The sequence below is a fragment of the Rhinoraja longicauda genome, chromosome 3 (assembly GCF_053455715.1).
Source record: "Rhinoraja longicauda isolate Sanriku21f chromosome 3, sRhiLon1.1, whole genome shotgun sequence".
NCBI lineage: Eukaryota > Metazoa > Chordata > Chondrichthyes > Rajiformes > Arhynchobatidae > Rhinoraja > Rhinoraja longicauda.
In genome coordinates, this window is record NC_135955.1 from 27,161,990 (window position 1) to 27,178,631 (window position 16,642).

The 16,642-nt window shown below is 41.9% G+C and overlaps 1 protein-coding gene across 1 annotated transcript in view; it reads left to right on the forward strand.

The window, feature by feature from the left end:
* The first annotated feature begins 1,050 nt into the window (after nucleotides 1-1,050).
* The window catches only part of svep1 (sushi, von Willebrand factor type A, EGF and pentraxin domain containing 1), a 136,879-nt gene continuing 121,287 nt past the window's right edge, over nucleotides 1,051-16,642 (forward strand). The window contains exon 1 of the mRNA XM_078395097.1: nucleotides 1,051-1,551. Coding sequence (XP_078251223.1) covers nucleotides 1,051-1,551 — 501 coding nt within the window. The remainder of the gene's footprint in view (nucleotides 1,552-16,642) is intronic.

Below are 16,642 nucleotides of genomic sequence, written 5' to 3' on the forward strand. Positions count from 1 at the left end.
AATTTTCATCTCTTAACCAACTTCATAAAAACAGATGGTCTGGTCATTACCACATTACTGATTGTGGGAGCTTACTGTGTGTATACTGATTACGTACATTAAATCAGTAAACGCACTTCAGAACTACAAAACTGAGTGTAAAGGGCTGTGGGTCATGCTGAAAGAGAAGCAATAGAAGCAATTGCAATATATTGATTTGGAAAGATGCTGACTAAAATCCTTATGTGAGTAATAACATAGTGAGCACAAAGATTTTGGACGATTCTTGCCGAATGCTATGATTTAGCAGCTGATATGGCTTTTGCCCAACTCTTCCCTCATCCAGTCCCTGAAGCTGTCTGTTAATATGTGTTGAGTAAAAGTTATATTGAGAAATAAAGCCTGTTTTCAAAAGCCCATTTAAAGTGTCTGCATTTATGGAATGTGTCAATCTACTGTGTTCTGTATCCCCTTGATAGATTGGGGATTTGTAGACATGGGGGTGGGATTGGTGAAGGTATTCTGTTTGTTTATTGAGGCTAAATATAGTTTCAATCAAAGAATTATATACATTTACTTGCTTAGCTGAAATACTTTGGAAGAGATGCTACTGGTCAAAGGAAAATCGTGTCAATTAAACAACTGCATTTGAAAAGTGCCCAGAGTGTTTTCAATTAAAATGGCACTCCCGGTATCTGGTTTTGCCAGGCATATGGGATCAATCAGGAAGTTTGTGCTGATGTTTTCTTTGGGAAATGCTGATAGCTCGACGCATGTGTAGCAGCGACAAGGAATCTCAGTTACTCCAGCAGCACTTATTTTAAAAAAACCCGCCCTCTCCTTTACTGCTTCAGTGTCAGAGCCATAAAGACACTTAAAGTTTCATCCTATCAGGACCTGACTCCTCGTGCTGGTCTACAGAGAAAGTGCGGATATAAGAGACGATATCCAGAGGGAGGGAGAGATTATTTTGCCTGAATTTTTTTTTGCAGAAGGATCTGTACCTAAAGCCTGAGAAGACTGAACTACAACTCTTATCTGACACTTACCTGCTTTTATTCCTGTCGGACAATGCGGCAGGCTGCAACCCTCTCCTTACTACTGCATGTTGCCTGCTGTTTGGGTGCTTACGTCCCTTTCTCTTTCCAGAAGAGGTCTTTCTTGAGGAACACCTATGATCTGAAGGGACGCCGCAATGCCTTGGACACTGGAACCAACCGAGTGCTCAAGCTGGGCGCCGTCTTCAAACGAAACGTGCGTAAGCTGAGGGAGAAGAGCGGCAACCTGGACCTGGTCTTCCTCGTGGATGATTCTTCTAGTGTGGGCAATGCCAACTTCATCAATGAGCTGAAGTTCGTCAAGAAGCTGCTGTCAGACTTCCCGGTGGTGCCGTCTGCTACCCGGGTGGCGATAGTGACCTTCTCCTCCAAGAACAAAGTGGTGTCCAGGGTCGACTACATCTCTGCCCCTCAGTACCACCAGCACAAGTGCTCACTGCTCAATGAGGAAATCCCCGCCATCAACTACCAGGGAGGTGGGACCTTCACAAAGGGAGCATTCCAGCAAGCAGCAGTAAGGCATTCTCCAGTTTACCATTCATTCTCAGATAGGACATGGGAGCTAAGCAATTGATCAACCGACAAGAGGGAATTGTAAGGTTGTATAGTAGTTGGTTGAAATGTAATGAGTCTATCAGAGTTGTAGTGGATAAAAGAATGGCCTTTCCATTCAGCAGTTAAATATTTGTCCTAGTAGTTTGATGCTTTTAAGGTTCACATATGTAAAATATTTGAAATTGTGGTTTTTCTATTGTGGAAATATTTTAATTCCCATCTCAGAAGCTATATCCTAGCACATTCACAAACCGCTCATTGAGTTGAATTGGCTCCAGATCTCTACCTCTCTTTCTTCTCTTACCATCTCCCTCTGGCCAAATATTTGGTCACCCTGCCTTAATATCTTCTCATGTGTTCGACTTACTTTGATGACACTCCTAGGAAGTACTCGGGAGATTTTTGCTCTACATGTTGTTATTAATGTTGCCTTGTGTGAGCTGTTTGTGAAACAATTTAGTTTGTGTGTTCAGCAGAGTGGATGTCTGAAGTACCATTCTGCTCACAGAGACTGCACGAGGCTGAGACAGGAGAGTCTGATAACACAGGGTGTGAGTTGCCTCACAACCACAGATTATCTCTCATGCAGATCCAGAGTAAAATGTTGTACACAGTCAAGACCAACTCTTCAAGCAGTTGAATGCTTAAATTAAGTGGAATATAAGTCTAAATCTCTAATTGGGGCTTGTACCAAAGTCTGAAGAAGGGTCTTGCCCCGAAACACCACCCATTTCTTCTCTCCAGAGATGCTGCCTGTCCCACTGAGTTACTCCAGCATTTTGTATCTATCTTCGGTGTAAACCGGCATCTACAGTTCCTTCCTACACATGAAACTGAGGGAAACATTTTACCTACGGCCAAGGTGCAGCATGTTAAACTTTGCATTAGAAGTTTCAAGAGCCAAGTGTAAAGAGTGTTTAAATGTTATGTGCACCAGGACTAGAAAATTGCAATTCTTACTTTCCAGATAGATTAAATACAACAACATAACAGATAAATACACTATAAATAAATTATCAGTTATTCTAGGTAATCCAGATCATGATAGTGCAAGTCAAAGCACGCAGTGCAACCTTACTATTCCATTGTGTTTCATGCTGAGGTAATGTTGCAGTTAAGATTGTGCAGGATGGTTCAAGAGTCCGAGAGGGTCAGTGAGAAGAAGCTGTCTTGAGCCTGGAAGTAATGGTTCTCAAACTTCCTGGTGCTATCTGCCAGATGAGAGCATGGCCAAGGTGGTGTGGGTCTTTGATGATATTAGCTGTCTTCTTGAGCCAGCGCTTCCAGTAGATCTACTTTGATAGTGAGTGGGTCAATACCCATGATGGACTGAGCAATGTCCACCACTTTCTGCAGCCTGGGCATTCCTGGGCATTTGTATAACCAAACCAGACTAATGCGACCAATTAATATGCCTTCTACTGTACATCGGTAGAAGTTTGATGGAGCATTTGGCGACATGTTGGGTGCTCTGTCAACATTGTGCATCCAAGTCTCACAAGAGAGATCTGAGCTCAATATCTAGGCTGACAATAAGCACAGAGTAAGAGTTAATTGTCAGAGGTGTTGCTACTTGAATGCAATGTTAAATTGCTTCCTCCCTCAAATGGTTGAAAAAGATCCTCAAGTAGCAGGTAGTATAAGAAAATAACTGCAGATGCTGGTACAAATCGAAGGTATTTATTCACAAAATGCTGGAGTAACTCAGCAGGTCAGGCAGCATCTCGGGTGAGAAGGAATGGGTGACGTTTCGGGTCGAGACCCTTCTTCAAGTAGCAGGTGACCCTTCCAGGAATTTCACTGCCACCATTTGGATTTTAAATAGGAGAAACTGGCATTTTCAGCATTGTAACAATTGTGGTATTTCATTGATTAAGAAGAACTATAAAACTTTATGGTACTTTATGAGTGCATAGCTTTATTTTAACTAAAATTAATAGGTGGAAATCATGTCTGGCACATTAAATAAATTTGAAACTCCTTGAAATAGTGGCATGAGATCCTTGGTATCCTACACAGAGGGTAAAACAAGGTTTTCCTGAGTCCTTTCATACAGAACACAATGTTTCTAACATTGCAGAACATTCAGTATTGCATTGGACATCACCTTAGTTGTGTGGTCAAAGTGGGATTTGAACCAACTATATTCTTGGTCAAGGCAAAACACTATTCATTGACCTACAGCCAACATTGTTTATTTATATAAATTCATGGAAGGGAGAGGGAATAAGCATTAAAGATTACAATTTAACTATTATATAACAATATAATTGTGGCAATAATACAATATTTCAATAATGCAATTATATTATGGAGTTATATTATAACTAACTAGAACTTTGCACCGACAATTTACTGGTTTGAGCCACAATGAAAGGGTGCCACTTAGGATTGAACAGAGAACAGGACAAGGCCGTTCAGTCCGTCAGTCTATTTCTGCTATGCAATTAGATCAGTGTTTATCTTTAACAGAGTGCCAACTACCCACCTTGGTGCAGTTACCTGTAACATTCTCTCCTGACTTGAATCCATCATTGACCCAAGGTTTGACCAGATGGAGATCCAGATTTTCTTGACCCTTTGTATGAAGCAGAGCATCCCAACATCACTTTCAAATTGCACCCTCACAACCATAATTCTGAATTTCCCTTTACCATTTACAACTTCACCCATTGGGAATACTGTTCTCCACTGACTTTATTGAATGGCCATAACAAGAAGCATGGATTTATAAAACTTTCCCTGTATAAGCACCAATGTCAACATATCTGCAAAGGAGAGTATTTTTCAACCATCCATGAACACACGTAAGGGGGTGTAAGAAAATAACTGCAGATGCACGGTAGCGCAGCAGTAGAGTTGCTGCTTTACAGTGAATGCAGCGCCGGAGACTCAGGTTCGATCCTGACTACGGGTGCTGCACTGTAAGGAGTTTGTACGTTCTCCCCGTGACCTGCGTGGGTTTTCTCCGAGATCTTCGGTTTCCTCCCACACTCCAAAGACGTACAGGTATGTAGGTTGATTGGCTGGGTAAATGTAAAAATTGTCCCTAGTGGGTGTGGGATAGTGTTAATGTGTGGGGATCGCTGGGCGGCACGGACTTGGAGGGCCGAAAAGGCCTGTTTCCGGCTGTATATATATGATATGATATGATATGCTGGTACAAATCGAAGGTATTTATTCACAAAATGCTGGAGTGACTCAGCAGGTCAGGCAGCATCTCAGGAGAGAAGGAATGGGCGACGTTTCGGGTCGAGACCCTTCTTCAGACTCACGTAAGGGAGTGATAAGTAGCTCAAAAGCAGGGCTGCAGTGCTGCCGGAGTTCACTGGAGCGCCGCTCCGGCACCTCTGTAAAAAAAAAATCCAAAATAAACAGCGGGGAATTTTAACAACGGCCGCACCGGCACCAGTGACAGCTCCGGCACCTATAAAATTAGCACTGCAACACTGCTCAAAAGACAGGGAAAGGTTTTCTTTGCACTATACTTGCGAAAATCAATTAGTATTAAACCACAGCAAGAAAGGGATAGCCTTTAAATACATTTTAGGGCGTAATTTTATATTCCCTCATTTACAGGATTTAATATCACCAGTATAGCAAAGGGGATTACAGAGGCATGAGGCAGGAGCTGGCCAAAATTGACTGGAAGGAGGCCCTAGCAGGGAAGACGGTAGAACAGCAATGGCAGGTATTCCTGGGAATAATGCAGAGGTTGCAGGATCAATTTATTCCAAAGAGGTGGAAAGACTCTAAGGGGAGTAAGAGACACCTGTGGCTGACAAGGGAAGTCAGGGACAGCATAAAAATTAAGGAGAGGAAGTATAACATAGCAAAGAAGAGTGGGAAGACAGAGGATTGGGACTCTTTTAAAGAGCAACAAAAGTTAACTAAAAAGGCAATACGGGGAGAAAAGATGAGGTACGAGGGTAAACTAGCCAATAATATAAAGGAGGATAGCAAAAGTTTTTTTAGGTACGTGAAGAGGAAAAAAATAGTCAAGGCAAATGTGGGTCCCTTGAAGACAGAAGCAGGGGAATTTATTATGGGGAACAAAGAAATGGCAGACGAGTTAAACCGTTACTTTGGATCTGTCTTCACTGAGGAAGATACACACAATCTCCCAAATGTTCTAGGGGCCGGAGAACCTAGGGTGATGGAGGAACTGAAGGAAATCCACATTAGGCAGGAAATGGTTTTGGGTAGACTGATGGGACTGAAGGCTGATAAATCCCCAGGGCCTGCTGGTCTGCATCCCAAGGTACTTAAGGAGGTGGCTCTAGAAATAGTGGAAGCATTGGAGATCATTTTTCAATGTTCTATAGATTCAGGATCAGTTCCTGTGGATTGGAGGATAGCAAATGTTATCCCACTTTTTAAGAAAGGAGGGAGAGAGAAAACGGGTAACTATAGACCAGTTAGTCTGACATCAGTGGTGGGGAAGATGCTGGAGTCAATTATAAAAGACGAAATTGCTGAGCATTTGGATAGCAGTAACGGGATCATTCGGAGTCAGCATGGATTTACGAAGGGGAAATCATGCTTGACAAATCTACTGGAATTTTTTGAGGATGTAACTAAGAAAATTGACAGGGGAGAGTCAGTGGATGTGGTGTACCTCGACTTTCAGAAAGCCTTCGACAAGGTCCCACATAGGAGATTAGTGGGCAAAATTAGGGCACATGGTATTGGGGGTAGGGTACTGACATGGATAGAAAATTGGTTGACAGACAGAAAGCAAAGAGTGGGGATAAATGGGTCCCTTTCGGAATGGCAGGCAGTGACCAGTGGGGTACCGCAAGGTTCGGTGCTGGGACCCCAGCTATTTACGAAATACATTAATGACTTAGACGAAGGGATTAAAAGTACCATTAGCAAATTTGCAGATGATACTAAGCTGGGGGGTAGTGTGAATTGTGAGGAAGATGCAATAAGGCTGCAGGATGACTTGGACAGGTTGTGTGAGTGGGCGGATACATGGCAGATGCAGTTTAATGTAGATAAGTGTGAGGTTATTCACTTTGGAAGTAAGAATAGAAAGGCAGATTATTATCTGAATGGTGTCAAGTTAGGAGGAGGGGGAGTTCAACGAGATCTGGATGTCCTAGTGCATCAGTCAATGAAAGGAAGCATGCAGGTACAGCAGGCAGTGAAGAAAGCCAATGGAATGTTGGCCTTCGTAACAAGAGGAGTTGAGTATAGGAGCAAAGAGGTCCTTCTACAGTTGTACCGGGCCCTGGTGAGACCGCACCTGGAGTACTGTGTGCAGTTTTGGTCTCCAAATTTGAGGAAGGATATTCTTGCTATGGAGGGCGTGCAGCGTAGGTTCACTAGGTTAATTCCCGGAATGGCGGGACTGTCGTATGTTGAAAGGCTGGAGCGATTGGGCTTGTATACACTGGAATTTAGAAGGATGAGGGGGGATCTTATTGAAACATATAAGATAATTAGGGGATTGGACACATTAGAGGCAGGAAACATGTTCCCAATGTTGGGGGAGTCCAGAACAAGGAGCCACAGTTTAAGAATAAGGGGTAGGCCATTTAGAACGGAGATGAGGAAGAACTTTTTCAGTCAGAGAGTGGTGAAGGTGTGGAATTCTCTGCCTCAGAAGGCAGTGGAGGCCAGTTCGCTGGATGCATCCAAGAGAGAGCTGGATAGAGCTCTTAAGGATAGCGGAGTGAGGGGATATGGGGAGAAGGCAGGAACGGGGTACTGCCATGATCGCATTGAATGGCGGTGCTGGCTCGAAGGGCTGAATGGCCTACTCCTGCACCTATTGTCTATTGTCTATTGTCTATTGTCAAAGCCTTCACATTGATTTCATTGAAACATTTATTGTTCCTATGCGACTTAACAGGTTAGGTGTATCCTTGGTTTGGACCAGAGGTTGTGGTATGTAAAAGTGGTGTTAAGGTAAACGAACCACCAAAGTTTTATAGAATGATGGAGCAGGCACAACGTGCCAGATAAACCACACATTCTTCTATTTCCTATGCTCTTACATCATACCCGATGACCCGATAAAAGATAATATTGTGCTACACCATGAACACGATGAAGGTGCTTCCACAGTGCTATTGCGAGGCAGATCCAGAAGTTAAACCAGCAATGATAAAGGAATGGAGATGTTCATTCAAGTTAGGAAATTGAGCGACTGGGAAACAGTGATGTTCTCTTGCACACGTTACACATATCCGTCTAGATGGTTCAGTGCATGGGGTTTGGAAGATATGTTGGAATAGTTATTATTTTAACAGCTTTTGCTAAGTATCCTCTAAGTTCCCTGAGTGGGACTTATCCGGAAGAAATCAACAATTATGAGTCAAGAGTGTTCTATTGTCGTATGGCCCAAAATGGAACAATGAAATTCTTACTTGTAGCAGCACAACAGATATGTAAACATAGTATTCTGTAAATACCATTATATAAAAAAACAAAAGCCTGAGTGTGGAACACAATTAACAGTGCATTTCCCCCAGTTATTTGCTTGTTATGTGAAGGAAGAAACTGCAGATGCTGGTTTACATCAAAGATAGACACAAAATGCTGCAGAAACTCAGCGGGACTGGCAGCATCTCTGGAGAGGAGGAATGGGTGACATTTTGGGTTGACACCCTTCTTCAGATGAAGTCACTCACTCTTGCTCTCCAGAGATGCTGCCTGTCCCGCTGAGTTACTCCAGCATTTTGTGTCTATCTTCGGTGACAAGCAAATAACTGGGGGAAATGCACTAATTAAATTGTGTCTATTTGCTTGGTATGTCCTCCATGGACGGCCTTCTCATAGTTTTAATATATGGAGCTTCCAATTATATAATCAAGGAATCTCACAGTACATATTTAGCCCACTGTGACCATATTAACTCATTGAAAGAGTGACCCATTAATCAGAGGACTCATTCGTCCCACATGGTTCTGCAGACAATTTCTCTCCCAGTCGACTAAGAGTGTGCATTTCCATGTGTTGGGAAGAGGATAAACAGGTGTCATCAATACCAGAAAGTAACCAAGAAACCTTAAGGGGAATTGAGATGAAACCTCTTCACCTAGACAGTGGCGGAATCCAGAACTCTTTCCCACAGGGAATAATTGAGGCCAGTAGATACATGGAAAGTTTGGGCTGTAGATTTTCTGCAAAAATATTAGCACCCTTCTGAATGTTACTACTAATTCTGCTTCCACCATGCAATCCACTCTGGATGACAATAGCTCACTGCATTAAAATGAAAGGTTTTCACAAATTCCCTCGGGCTCCACATGGAATATTTAGATTCCATCTCGCCCATAGAACGAAACATCCACCTCATTGAGTCTGTTGATTTAACCAGACATGTTGCAATTACTTACAAGGTTTCAATGTAACTTATTCACTGAGGGTGAAATCTAGGCAATTATGATCTAAAGCAACCCAGCAGAAATATTGCTTCAATATCCCATTCTCGTTATTCATTTCTCACCCCTTGCATTTAATGATAGGGTCATACCTTCAACTTAAAGTTCATTTCATTCCGAGGATCGTTTTTGCTATTGTTATCCGTGAATCCCAATAATCATCGAACCTAAGTTTAACTCTCCCACTATGACAGGATGAAAACTTAATTTTAAAAGTGATATCATAGACTTAAGGTATTAGATAGCAAGCATCTATTAACCCTAAAGGATATAATAACATTTCTTCATAGTCTTGAGTCTAATGATGAGAATATTTTAGTTTAATTTTCACCATAAGACTAAACTGTGAGCTTAAAAGTCAGTGAACCAAATAAAGATTATCGTTCCAATAAGCTTATTGCTTGTTGAGAGATCGATCTTCCTCATCCTACATGTGTACACCCCAAATAATTCATGCTTTGAACTCACTCATTTGGTTTGTTTTAATTAATTTGGATGATGATATTTTCCTTTTATTACTGCTCCAAATTTTCTCATTTTCTACTATAATGAACGGCCTTCCTGGGCAATTTTTGTCCCTACGCTTCATAACCTCAATGCGTCAATCAGTGTTGACGCCAGAGCTTTTTGATTTTCAGTGGAGGTAACGATCTATCTCATCATCTCCAAGAAGGAGTGGGGGAAATGAGCAGAAACTGCTTCCCAGGAGAGGCTTAGTGACCAGGTAAGACAGTAAGAAGGTAAGTATCAGTCTGAAGAAGGGTCTCGACCGGAAACGTCACCTTTTCCTTCTCTCCAGAGATGCTGCCTGTCCCGCTGAGTTACTCCAGCATTTTGTGTCTATCTATGATTTAAACCAGCATCTGCAGTTCTTTCCTACACAGTAAGAAGGTAGCTGGGAACAGATCCAGATGGGTGATGAGACCATTTTTGTAAAGCAACTTGTTATGATCTGGACAGTGGAACCAGTTTCAATGGTAAGTTTTAAAAGGAAATTTAATAAAAATGTGCAGGGTAAGGGAAATAGGTAGGGGAGTGGAATTAATTGAAAAGCTGTAGGAAGGAACTGCAGATGCTGGTTTAAACTGAAGATAGATGCAAAAAGCTGGAGTAACTCAATGGGTCAGGCAGTATCTCTGGAGAGAAGGAAAAGGTGATGTTTCGGGTCGAGACCCTACTTCAGATCTCTTTGAAAGAGCCAGCACAGAGATGATGAGCTAAACATCTTGTAATATTATTCTATGCTTCCCTCAATTTGATTTTATAATGTCTATTCCTGGCACTTCTGCATTTTCGCTGTTTAGTTCTGCTCCCTCAGTGGGGAACCAAATGTAATTCCAAAATAGCTTCACTGACCATAAATCATGCAGTAGCGGATTCCATTACTAATTGAAGACTGACCATAGGTTATGTCATCACCAGTTTAGTTTATGATACAACAGTGGCCGGATTGCTAAATGCTCATTGACCATGAAATGCTTCAGGCTATTATGAGATGATCAACAGTGTTACACAGTTACAATTTCTCCTCGCACGCTTTGCTAATGCTTGCAGCGAGTTAAAGTTTAGCATTCATATTGTTCACCAATATCGCAGATGTACCTTAAATAAAACACTTGCAGCTACCAAAACATTGTCACACACTCCAACATGTGCCTCCCCGCTTTACCAACAAGTACCAGCTTATCATCAAACTAGCGGGATTTGGTGTCAGCATTCATCTCTGTAATTGGATCCTCGACTTCCTGACCAACTGACCCCAATCAGTGAGGATAGGGAACAAATCATCCTCTACGATAATCCTCAACACGGGGGCTCCATAAGGATGCATTCTCAGCCCCCTTCTTTACACCTTGGACACCCACGACTGTGCAGCCATGTACAAATCGAATTCAATTTTCAAATTCGCAGACGATACCACCGTTGTGGGCCGGATATCAAATAATGATGAAATGGAGTATAGGAAAGAGATTGAGAACCTCGTGTCCAGGTGTCGAGATAACAACCTTTCTCTCAATGTCAGCAAGGCAAAGGAGATAGTGATCGACTTCAGGAAGTGAAGCGGTACACATACCTCAGTTTGCATTGACGGGGCCGAAGTAGAGATGGTTGATAACCAAATTCCTAAGAGTCAATATCACCAACAACTTCTCCTGGACCACCCATATTGAAGCAACGACCAAGAAAGCGTACCAGCGCCTCTACTTCCTTAGAAGCCTTAGGAAGTTTGACATGTCCCTTACAACTCTCACCAACTTCTACAGATGCACTGTAGAAAGCATTTTATCAGGATGCATCACAGCTTGGTTTGGTTCAAGACCGCAAGAAATTGCAGTAAATTGTGGATGCATCCCAGACCATCACACAAACCAACCTCCCTTCTATTGATTCAATTTAAACCTAAGGCTGCCTCGGCAAGGCCAACAGTATGATCAAGGACGAGTCACACTCTGGCCACTCCCTCTTCTCCCCTCTCCCTTCAGGCAAAAGGTATAGAAGTGTGAAAACGCACACCTCCAGATTCGGGGACAGTTTTTTCTTGGTTGTTATCAGGCAACTGAATCATCCTACCACAACCAGAGAGCAGGGCTGAACTACTAACTACCTCTTTGAAGACCCTCGGACTACCCTTGAAAGAACTTTTGCTGGCTTTACCTTGCACTAAATGTTATTTCTTTATTGTGTATCAATACACTGTAAATTGATCGATTGTAATCATGTATTGTCTTTCTGCTCGCAACAAAAAAAGCTTTTCTCTGTATCTCGGTACACGTGACAATAAACTAAACTGAACTAAACTACATAAAGTTAAAGTTCACATGCCCTCACCATACAAATATAAGGAGACATTTCTATATTCAAATGGTTGGCCTCAGACGCTTGTAAAAGCTCCATTAATGAAGGTACACAATTCTGAAAATTACAGGTTTTTGGGTGTTGAAACAATTGTGGATTATGAGATCCGGGAAGGAAGATGGAGCTAAGCTTGAGGTCCTAATTGAATGGCAGATCATGTCGACCATAAGGCCTCTTCCTACACTTATTACTGATGTCCTGTTCTTGTTTATATTGACATTACATATCCAGCAAAGGCCATAATTGCAGTTGTCCACATCTGGATTACACAGCTGGTCTTTGCTACTCAAAGGTAAATTGGACAACACTTGCTATGGAGCAACAATGCACCTTGTGAAAGAGTAACAATGTGATTTGCGATCTGTATATGGACCAAGTTGTCTTTTTAGGTATTCTTTTCACTTAATGCAAACAATATGCTGATGGCTTTCTTTTCTATTGATATATTCCATGATTTTTCCAGTTAAAATACCTTCTAGGGTTTTCACTCTTCCTCTCACATTAATCATTTTACACTTTCCTGCATTGAAACCCATTGGCCCAATTGCTTAGTAGATTTCATCACTGAAAACCACACCAGTTTCTATTTACATAGTACCTTTAAGATGTCCAAAACACTCAAAGAACTAGACTGGAGCATTACCAGATTTAAAAACATTTGACTGAGCAACAATAGACAATAGACAATAGGTGCAGGAGTAGGCCATTCAGCCCTTCGAGCCAGCACCGCCATTCAATGCGATCATGGCTGATCACTCTCAATCAGTACCCCGTTCCTGCCTTCTCCCCATACCCCCTCACTCCGCTATCCTTAAGAGCTCTATCCAGCTCTCTCTTGAAAGCATCCAACGAACTGGCCTCCATTGCCTTCTGAGGCAGAGAATTCCACACCTTCACCACTCTCTGACTGAAAAAGTTCTTCCTCATCTCCGTTCTAAATGGCCTACCCCTTATTCTTAAACTGTGGCCCCTTGTTCTGGACTCCCCCAACATTGGGAACATGTTTCCTGCCTCTAATGTGTCCAATCCCCTAATTATCTTATATGTTTCAATAAGATCCCCCCTCATCCTTCTAAATTCCTCAAACAAAAATTCCAATAGAGCTCCAAACATGGAGCTCTATTGGAACAGAAGGCTAAAGGTTTGGTTAAAAAGTGACTATTTAAAAGAGAGATGAATATAAAGGGAAGGGTATGTTTAGACAAGATCTCCATACTTTATATATAAGCACACTTATATACTCTATAAGCATGGCCACTGAGTGAGCATTTACTAAGCCTAGGGTTAATGAAAAAGGTCAGAATCAGAGAGGCCCAGGTATCTTGAGCCTTATATAACTGTGAGTGGTTGGAAGGGGAGATTATGAAGGAATTGTCTGAAGAAGGGTCCCAATCCAAAACATCACCTGTTGGTGTTCTCCAGAAATGCTGCCTGACCTTCAGAGTTACATCTGCACATTGTGTGCTTTTGAGGAATTTTAATTGTTCTCATTTACATTGGCATTGATCCATAATTATAAGCAAGGAATTCCACATTCAATGACTCACGCCAGCTCTCAGTGCAACTACATCTCAACCTTTTAATTCTTAAATCTCTCACTGGTCTTGCATCTTCCTATATCTATGACTGCCAGTGGCATACCCCTTCGAAATACCTGCACTCCTCTAATCCGGCCTCTTGGCCATCAACTGTTTGATGGCCATGCATTCAGTTATTTAGACCTCAAACAAAAAGTCAACTTCTGAAAGAACTCAGGAGGTTCTGATGTTGGTCTCAACCCAAAATATCAACCATTCTTTTACCTCCACAGATGCTAGTTGATACACTGTTTTTCCTTGAGTTTGTGTTTTGCTCCACGTTCCAGCATCTGCAGTCTCTTGTGTCTTCACTGAGGTCCTAAAGTCAGGAAATCTGACCTTCTTAACCTTCCTGCCCCTCATTATTTACAATACTCCATAAAAACGATTTGTTCGATCAAGTTAGTGAAAACAGAGCAATAAGGAAACATTCAGCAGGTAAGGCAGTGTCTTGGAAAGAGAACCCCGGGTAACGCTGCCTCACAGCTACAGCAACGTGGGTTCAATCCTAACCTCCAGTGCTGTCTGGGTGAGGTTTGTAGGTTCTCCCTGTGACTGTGCAGGCTTCCTTTGAGTAATCTTGATCCCTCTCACATTCTAAAGGAAAGCTTGGTGGTTGATTGACTGCTGCTAATTACCTCCAATGTAAATAGTTGGGTGGCAGGAGAAGGCATATGAAAGAGAATGAACTAGTTGTGGGGAATGTGATGGATAAGGTTACTCTGAGAGAGAGCCAGCAAGGACTTGATAGCTCCATCTGCCTCCTGTGACATGCAATAATTTGCTAAAGTCCAATATATTGTGTGTTTGCACACTCTTCACCCGATCCAGAAACCAAACACTATTGGAATGAAATGACCCGGATAACCTATTTCATCCAAGCTTACTCATAATTCTCCCTGGAGTAATAGAAAGTAAGGCATGGAAAGTGGTGTGAAAGTAATCAGTGTTAGCATCAACTGATCATTTGATCATTGCCATAGTGATTTGTGTGGGGGTTTTGTGTACGATCATTGCCTACCCCATTTTCTACAATGACAATATTTCACAACTTATTTTTTAAACAATAAATCCTGGGATGATGAAGCGTGCAATACAACCGCAAGTCTTTCTTTCTCTTCGATGTCTGGCAGCTCTTGTTAGTGGTAATGTTAAACTGCTAGCAGACGAGATTGCACAGTGCTGGATACATGTAGGAAATGTGCTCCTGTGGGAATGTCTGGAAAAATAAATACTCTGAGAGGAAAAGGATCTCAAACCTCAAACATGTACAAGCCAGGCTCGCAGAATTTTGTTTTGAACCCACATCACTCTCAGTTTTCTTGCTACTTCTCTTTATTTGCATCCCTGTTACATGAATTCTCCTGTTGCCCACAGGAGCCAAATCTATATTAGATACTTCTGCCTCAGCCTCTGTTACTCTGAATTGCTAAGCTATCCTCATTACCTTTCCCCTTCAAAGGATCGATTCAACAGCTATCACCCTATCTCTGAACTCCCTTTCTTTTAAAGTCTCCACAAGTTGTGATCCCCAGTATAGTCAAGGCCAATCTGTCCCAAAGGATATTGTCTGCATTCCTTCTGTGCTGTCAAAATCATAAAGAACCGATGGTTACTGCAGTTCATAATCCCTTCTTGTTCCCCTGATTGCTGCACATTTTTCTACATTCCAGCAAGGGCTACACTTCACTTGCTGTGGAGTGGCTGAAAGGGGTTGTATGAACGCAAGGCTTTCTTAAAGATCACACAGGTAGGGCATTCTCTTTATTAGCAGTTCCACTTTTATTCAATGACAACAAGAAACTGTTCTGAGGGATAAGAGGATCGCTCACCACAGATTTACGGTCATTGGCAAAGGAAATGGAGGCAAAATCAGGAAAATGTTCTTCATCCAGTGAGCTATTGTGTTCTGGAATGCACTGCCTGAAAGAATGGTGGATGCAGTTTCACTAGCAATTTTTATAAGGGGAATTGGATAAATATTTAAGTGGAGAAACATTTTGTGGGGCTATGGGGAGTGGGATTAATTGGAGAGTCTTTCACAGGCACAAGTGCACAGATGGTCTTCCTCTCCGCTGTGAAGTAAATAAATCATAAAATCCAATCAGCGTCAACTTAAAACGGTCTGTCTTCTTGTCTAACATCATTCAACAATGATACTTGTGCATAGCCTAATGTGCCCTCCTAAACTGCACTGGTTGACATCCATTTCGAATGATTTTTGTACAGCAAAGTGTTGTCATTAAATCATTCTGATTTATTGTCAACCATTAATCTTCATAACATACCAAGCACTACACTCATGTTGTATTTCATTCCGAAAACATTTATGACTGTTGGTTCTGAAAGCAGTATTTGGAAAATGTGGTCTTGTTTACAAAGGGTCAATCTTGTCAATCACGGTGACAGCAAACTCAATGACTGATCAAGAAACACAGCACGGAATGCCATCAGGTTCACGGGTGACAGACAGCACCACTGACTGCAAATAAACAATCCAGTTCTGAAAATACCTATCCTCCAAGACAGAGTACAGGAACATTTAATGGCAGAGGGAAAAAAGGAAGGTTTGCAATTATTGGCGAGAAATGCCACTGAGCTGAATTGTGGAATACAATGCACTCTCGTTATTGAATAACGTTCAGTGCTACCCAAGGGAATGTGTTTCCAGAGAATGATATCTTTCACAAACTTTGGTTTCTCCTCATTTCCTTCCTAAAAGAACATCCTTTAATTCTGAGGCTCCCACTAATGGAAACAACCTCTTCACATATACTCTAGCCAAGCCTTTCACTATTTTCTTGTGGGCCAAAGGGCTTGTTCCTGTGCTGTACTGTTCCATGTTCTATGTTCATGTTCTATGTTCCGTGTTCTGTGTTCTGTTGTGTTCTGTGCTCTATGTTCAATGACATGGATGGGGTGAATTGAAGGACCAGTTTCCATGCTCCATTATTATGTGTCTATTCCTAAGGTATAATGCATGAAGGAATTTCTGTCCATTGTTCACAATAGGATTGCTTATTGTGCAAGGCAAGGGTATTCACATCTATGTAAATAAGTTTGCCTTCTACTGATCCATGAAATTTATCTTTGATCTTCCAGTTTTCAACTCCACATCCATCATCTAAAGCTATTTCGGGCAGGGCACAGGTGCTGACAACCTCTAGTCCTTGTACCACGAAAACTAAATTCATGGCTTTTATTACCTCACACTAACTTTGCG